The 7,668-nt window shown below is 40.0% G+C and overlaps 1 protein-coding gene across 1 annotated transcript; it reads right to left on the bottom strand.

The window, feature by feature from the left end:
* Nucleotides 1-336: 336 nt before the first annotated feature.
* Nucleotides 337-5,894, bottom strand: cbln1 (cerebellin 1 precursor). The gene is made up of 3 exons (XM_058751694.1): nt 5,283-5,894; nt 4,738-4,857; nt 337-1,801 (listed from the first exon to the last, which is right to left on the bottom strand). Exons 1-3 carry the CDS (start codon nt 5,535-5,537, stop codon nt 1,604-1,606), a joined length of 573 nt encoding a protein of 190 aa, XP_058607677.1. The 5' UTR covers nt 5,538-5,894; the 3' UTR covers nt 337-1,603.
* Between the last annotated feature and the right edge of the window lie 1,774 nt (nt 5,895-7,668).

The following is a 7,668-nucleotide window of genomic DNA, read 5'->3' as shown; positions in this document are numbered from 1 at the left end:
TTGTGAAGACATAGCAGTATAATGTGCTGAGGTGAGCGTCGCCTGTCAGAACACTGAGCTCCTGCTGGTATGTTGGAAGGGTAGGGTGAGGGTTCATCTCTGGTTCTACTTTTGTGTTTGTTATTATGCAAATACAAAAATTACTCAATTTCAACCTTTCTGTCCAATTATTTTTAGTTTGGTTACAGCTCTTGTGCTAGGTACAGCTAAAATAAATATGGGATGATGGAGGCTGTCATCAAATGAAACCAAGAATCACATGGATTAAAAATCCCTTTCATGGTATGAAATGCCTCAAGGACAAAGCAAAAGTAAAAACGAAAGAAAAAGAGTAGGAAAGATGTACACGCAACATGATTTTTGTGTAAACAGTGGGGTTTGCTTATTATGCAAGCGCTAATTTCCCCCCAGGAGCTCATTAGAGCCTTGAGTGCAGCAGAGAGAGGCCCCAATCACCCGGTAGAGAGAGAAAGAGACAGAGACAGGGAGAGAGAGACCAGCCAAGCATATCTACATCATGAGAGAGTACAATGAGACACACTGAGAGTGTGTCATTGTGTCTCTGTGGCACTCACACACACACACACACACAGAGCTTTGTCAGGAGTCATTTTAGTGAAATGATTTGCGTTTGTAGCTCTCTAAAACCTGTAGGCGACAATCTTAAAATTTCAAAAGCACAGAATCAGATTACGAAAAATAAAAAGTACCATTTAATTTTTATTGAATCAAAGAAAAAAAAAAACAATGGTTAATTGATTAAAAGGGAGGATTTTGTCTGCTAAATATTCACATATATCTTACAATCAATGATAATAAAACTTTGTACTTTATAGTATTTCTGATATAGTTTCATCTTAGCCACATTTTTGACCGAAACAAAAACAAGAAGCATTGGTAGTTGGACAGCAGCCTGAAAATCCACACACAATCACTAAGTATTAACACTGAAATACAGAAATACAGAGAGTTGACCAGATTCAGTTAGGCATTGAGTATATCATAATCATATAGAAACTTTTTTACGTATTTATATATGTATATATCCAGTATGCAGTCTTTTCGTGGGGGATTCAGAGATCCTTCAGTCATGACAGAGCAAAGACGCCCTCTCAGAGACAAGAAAGCGTGAGCTGGAGGAAGCCAGAAAAGAAGGTGCAACTGGACTGAGAGGAATGACAATGGCATTTGAGACTCACAGTATGTACGTATGGATAGAATATACAAAGATGTGACCTGTGTGAAATGGGGGTCTGGGCTGTTGAAGGACAATCCTCAAAGCAGATGAAGACTTTTGAGGGTGGATTGTGATGGGATGAGTAAGAGGGGGGTGGGAAGGGCTACGGTCCTCTGTATGCTTTCTTTCCATATTATTTCAATTATCATAAGGATAATAAAAAAAAGTTTTGGCTGTCCAGAGCTGAAGTCAAGCAGCAGAGCAAAGTGAGTGCGACTGAGAGCCTGCCACACTAAATTTTCTCTTCCTATATGTTTTCTTTACATTCTCGCTATCATTCTACTTCTCATCCGCCCTCATATCCCTTCTATCTCCCACAAGCCGGCGAGCTAAAGAGCAATAGTCCCTCCGTGGCGTGCCCCTCCTCTACAGAGGGAAGACCAGGAAGCCGGAGAAGGTGGAGTACTTCCAGCCGCCCATCAGGTTGCCTCGCTCCAGCTTGAGGTAGGCGCGGTCACCTTTCTCCATCTGAATCAGAACGCCATTACTGGCCGCTTCGCGTGTGACGTCCTGATCCCCAGCGAAGGCGGAGATCACCGGCCAGCCGTTGTGCATCAGGCTCACCTAGAACATGGAAGCATATAGATTAGCTGGTCGAATCCCATTGGTGCAAAAGGACGTATGCTCATACTTTCTTTTGTCTGTCTAATTTTGCTTTAAGAAACTTGAAGAAAGTGAATTTTCTTGAACAATTGAGTATATAAATAACTAAGCAGGTATTGCTCGGCTGAATAAAACACGCATACAAAACCCCAATGGGGCAACTGGAAACTGTAATGTTATTAGTATAAATCAAAGCCCGTTTTAATCTCCTAACCAACAATAATATGCATAATCTATACATGTTTGTTCCCTTTCTTTTGCACGCTGACAAGCCCCTTGATAATACAGTAGGCAGCTCCCCATGAAATCATAAAAGTTGATCAAAGCATTTATGGGCTTTTGCCAGGGGAAATGAAAATGGCACATTGCTTTATTTGTGTCTGTTTTCCTACGCCAGCCATCTTCAGACCGAGCCAGAACGTGTGAAAATGACATTTGATACCGCAAAAGATCTCTCAGTGAGGAATGAGCTTGCGATTATTGGAAAGGCACCTTTGAATGTTGTGCGTGACCATCAGATAGACGAAATCAGATGCTATCATTATCAATATGCAAAAACACTGCTACACAATGAGAAACCACTCTTAGACAGAGATAAAAAGCCACAAAAGGCTCACCACTAACAAACCCTCATCATGACTCAATGCATTTGTTCGCAGAATCACAAGTGAGAAAATCATCATGCACTCTATATCGTTTTTCGGCTGCCTTTCACCTTTCAAAAAACAAACCTCCAGCTTTAAGGCCCTGTAATTCTAATTCTATCCTCGTTCTTCAAGTACACGTAAAACATACAAATGGACCATTGTATGGAAGAACCCAAAACCGAGATGTAAGATAATGCGAACAGATCTCAACACACAATTTAATGCTGCATTTGACAGAACCTTCCTGTCCAAATGACGCAGTGGAGTGATGGAGGACAACCCCCCTCTTTCTCTTTCTCTCTCAGTTCCTTTGCCTGTCTCAGTCAGACATAATGGTTGGACACGAGCGACGACAAAATGTTTTTCCTCCTCCTTTGTCATATCTATTCACAGGGTCATTATTTTAGGTCAGAGAGTAATTTTCTTAATTACCATCTGTCACATCTGCGGGTTCAAAGAGAATTGTGCTCCACAAAACATGGGCAGCATATCTGCAATCAATATTCAAATGCATGGCTGTCTGCTGCTTTGTCTATTGAAAAGTGTTGCTTCAAGCTTTGCATGAGAAGAACTTTCTGTCACAATTTGCATCGCATTGTGCTAGTCTCCTCAGTCTCTGTCAGTATCCCCAAAGCTAACAAAATATGCGTTAACTAAATCATGTATGTGAGTTTTATGATACAATTAACTTATAATGAAAACAACTGACTAGAATTTTAAAAAGACAATGTAATTCCTTGATTTCGACACCTGAACCAGACCAGAATTGAAAAAGCTTTTGCTCATCAGACTCCAATGTTGTCAGATGGACTTGTCCTTTGAGGATTTAAGTACTCTGTGACAATATAAAATTGACTATAGGGATATGACCAGAGGTTTTGCAATAATTAGCTAAAATATATGGACACCCAAAGCATGCAGTTTTACTTCTTAACAATTCAGAGATCCATACAGATACTGTGTGTGTTGCTGGATTATTTATGGAGCCTTTCAGATCACTGTGTGTGTGTGTGTGTGTGTGTGTTTATCATATGTTCTGCATGCTAATAGAGAGGCCTGCTCCTCCCTCTCAGATCAACAGAGTGGAATTCATGTTTTCTTTGAAGTACTAAGTGTGAAGTGTGTATAGAAGAACAAAGAAAATATTTATTCTATCAGCTAAACAAAGCATTTCACACATAGTCAGCTGTGTTACTCCAGCCAAAAATATGGAAGGAGTTGAGAACAACTTTGTTCAATAAAAAAAAAAAGAAAAGAAATGAACAATTTGTCAAAGATAATATGCTTTTTAAAAAAAATACAAATACCTTTTCTATTTGGGCTGGACACATTAGTTACAAACTAGTTATAATTAGTTAGTAAAGAATTAGTAACTAAGCATTATTAGAACAATCCTTTTATTTTAAGCGAATCCATTGAAAACACTGTTCTGTCCTCAAAAGTCTGGCCTTTCACACTTAATGCACAGCACAACCTAATAGCCCATAAGCTCCTCCATTACCTGATTGTGTGCAAAATCATTGCATTTGATAAAAAGGGTATAAATAAATGTATAAGATACAAATATAATTCTTGTAATTCCTGCGAACATGGTAGAAAAACAGAAAAATTTAAATAGGCCCTCCAATACAAGACTATTTAAGTGCTTGCTCTTGTAATATTTGTCCTAATTAAATGATTTTGTTGGATTAGAGCTTTATCGTCTCATCTTATATTTGTTTGTGTGTGTGTGTGTGTGTGTGTGTGTGTGTGTGTGTGTCGTATACACAGCTCCAGCTTATTGTCTTCAATTAGTCAATGTTTCAGTGCATTTCAGTGATGAATAGGGAAATGTGTGATCAGTTTCCGATCAGAGCGGAATAACGGGATGTAGCTAATTGTGAATCCTCTGAGAGACAAGACAGCGACTGCGCTTTAATTATCCAAAGACAACCTACATATTTATACGCATCGCATATATAAATATATTATAACATATAGAATTATTTCATTATTTGTGCTGTGCAGACTTCAACAAAAACAGGAGGCGAATCTATCACGCGCGTTCTCTGTCCATGGTGCTGAACACGCGCCAATCTTGTCTACTCGCCAGTTTTTGGCTGGTTGTTAATCTCGTGCTAATTGGGGGAATAGAAGAAAGCGTTTCTCTCTAGGCAACTGAAAATTTCACATTTCGTCTCACACTTTACTGTCCCACGCGCCCCACAGAACACTTCAGACACTGGTGAGCATAGAGGTATGAGCACTTACCTGGATCGTTTGACGATTATACACTTTCACTACGTGGAAATTAAAACTGTATATCCCTTTGCGCGGGGCGAAGAAATTGCTCCTTTCCTCATCGAAACTTCTTCCAACGTTCACAAGTACCTAAAGGAGGATGCAGACATCAGAATGGAAGATAAAAAATATGTAATATAGCGTCTTTGTACTTTAAGTTATGGCTCTTAATTGAAGCTTTACAAAAGAGCAGCAAACTGTTTAAAGCATTTCATGATTCATTATATATACAAGAGCAAATGGAAAATAGTTGTATGACACGAAAAGAAGTTCACGGCTATTAGATATAATTGAAAGCCATTAGCCAGTAATTGACCTTTAACTAAGTGGAAGGGAATGTGACGCCTCCCCAGACTAACACATATCAGATAAATGTTTAATTGCTGTGATATTTCTTTGATTTTGTGATCTAGTTTGTATTTGTACACGAAAATCCTCCCGCAATTCCCAACCGGCGAACGCGTAAAAAGTAACATCAAACAAAAGAAGTGCCCATTTCCAGAGTGAAAATTTACCTGATCGAAGTAGATCACCATTGTTCGATTGCTCATCTCCGACGGCTCGTGGTTCGTGTTCCTCACCACGGAAAAAGCCACTTTGGCGCTTCCCGAGCGCACCGATATCCCAAGAGCCGTCCCAGTGGGATCCGAGGTGGGATTTGAGTCGCACACGACCAAGCATTTCCCCTCCAGTACGATGGGTTCTGTCTCGTTCTGTGCGTATGCATGGCACACTAACCACACTGCGCCTAGCACCAACGTCAACATCATGCCAACTTCACTCCGCACCTAACAGCAGTCTTCTTGCAAAGACGCAGCGCGCTCAAATCCCAAACCAAAACCACTCCAAACCTGTCCTCACTGTAAAACCAAGTCCTCCCAAACAGTTCAAGTCAAAACTACAACAGTTTTTCCCCTCGTTCCCGTTTCAATCCGTAGTGGAAGAGCCGACTGAAAACGGATCAAGGCCCTTACCGAGCTCGCGCGCAGTAGAATACATAGCGCGTGGGGTCCGTCTGCTCGCGCGCTCAATTATTGATATGTGAGATATTAGAAGTGAAACACAAAGGCTCGTGAGCGCAATCCTCCCGCCCTCCTCGCTCTCCCCTCCGGGCCCCCAATCAGCGCAGGAGACGGTCTTTACTTTTCCAATCCTTTTCCAAGCCAGTCCACGGACCGCCTCTTCTCGTGACAGCGCCGGTGGGGTCCCACCCCTCAAAAGAAGTATCTTACAGGTGGACCCTACTCAGCAGACAGAAGGGGATGACACCCCGATCCTCGGAAAATGGGGGCGCGTTATTTTGTCATCGTTCTACCGGACACAAGGACGCGATTTGTTCTTCCGTGCCATGTTAAAATGTTACTCAAGATGAATGGATTGTGAGCGCGAGGAAACTCAGCGGAGGTTGTCTCTACGAACGCCGGGTGGAAGAAGTTCACAAAGTTGTTTTTGCTCACTGTCGGACACCTATTGCTGAGAAAAGGACACTTCACGAGAGCAGTGATGATTAGACATTCTTCTACAGATGGACAAGCCAGCTTTAAGCAGGGAGGACTATTGTATTAAAAAAGTAATTTGAACAGAAAAATTATGCTACAGCAAATAGGTGTTAATTGGATAACCTTATGAAATGTAGATTTAATGGATAATAAATGTTATTTCACTGTAGTAAAGAAAAAAAAAAGGGGGTTGGACGTAAAAGAATAAATTACCATGTACTTCATTTGCATCAACATTTCATTAACATTCAACAAGAAATAACTAGGTTTTGTTTCTAAACCGTTTAAAATGGTGAAAATACATTCCTGGTAGAAAATAGTAAATACTTTCCAGCAAGAGATCTCGCGTCGCATTTTATGAGGCTATATTTTTGGAATAATTTACGTTCATTAAGGTGTTACATGTTTTGACTTAGTTGTTTGTTGAATTATTTCATTTGAAAGCCTGGTGGTGTTTTATAATACTGTATATAGGCTAATAATATAATACTGCCTATTTTTAGCTATGGTTCATATAAAAAAATCCGTTTTTGATTAACGCAAGCCATAGGCTAATGTGGCCTTCTGTTTAAACACCTGTACAATTATGGCGGTTATCATTATCCTATATTTAAGATTCTACAATCTGCTATATTCCACAAAGCAGATTTTAATTGTTCAAGTAACCTACAGTACGTTGGTAAGTTAACATCAGTTAATGACACAGTATAGTCCATAGTAGTGAAATGTAAAATATAGAGACACAATGCCTCCCATCACGCTTGAAACGTTGATTTGTACTGTGAGGTTCTGGCAACCACGGATGAGACCTTTCTATTTTACATTTAAAGAATTTTATACAAATGTAAAACACTAATGGAACTCGTTAATTCAATCGATATCAAAATCAATATCATATTACACTTCCACCTGACTGTAATATACTGATGTAATATTACTCCATCAATCTTTACCACATTTTTCTCATGAATGATGCATTGTGAATACACGAGGAAGCCTGCTTAGGATATATATGCCACAAAATCTAGGGAGCATATGCTGTTGCTCAAAATATTTCGCCCAGAGTTTGAACATGTTGATGGGATGTGGCGTCCGAGGCCCGCGCGACTCTCATTTTTCTGACAGCACTCATTCTGCGCCAGCGCAGTTCCTACATGACATTTAATAAATGAGATCACTGAGCAGGTTTTAGCAGGAAAAGAGACATGGCGAGCTAAACAAGAACAGAGGACGAGCTTGACATTTGAAAGAAACAGCGACAACAAAGCATGTAGGAGAATACGTGAGATGAGCTGAAGAGTTCATTAAATTGGATGCCATTCTATCAAGGAGAACAGTTTTTTTGTTTGGTATCAGACCTGAAGCTGGTAAAGAGATGAGTGATATATATATATATTTGTTG

This window comes from Onychostoma macrolepis, chromosome 18 (assembly GCF_012432095.1).
Source record: "Onychostoma macrolepis isolate SWU-2019 chromosome 18, ASM1243209v1, whole genome shotgun sequence".
Lineage (NCBI taxonomy): Eukaryota > Metazoa > Chordata > Actinopteri > Cypriniformes > Cyprinidae > Onychostoma > Onychostoma macrolepis.
Note: the sequence above shows the minus strand (reverse complement) of the source record. Positions and strands in the feature narration are given on the sequence as shown.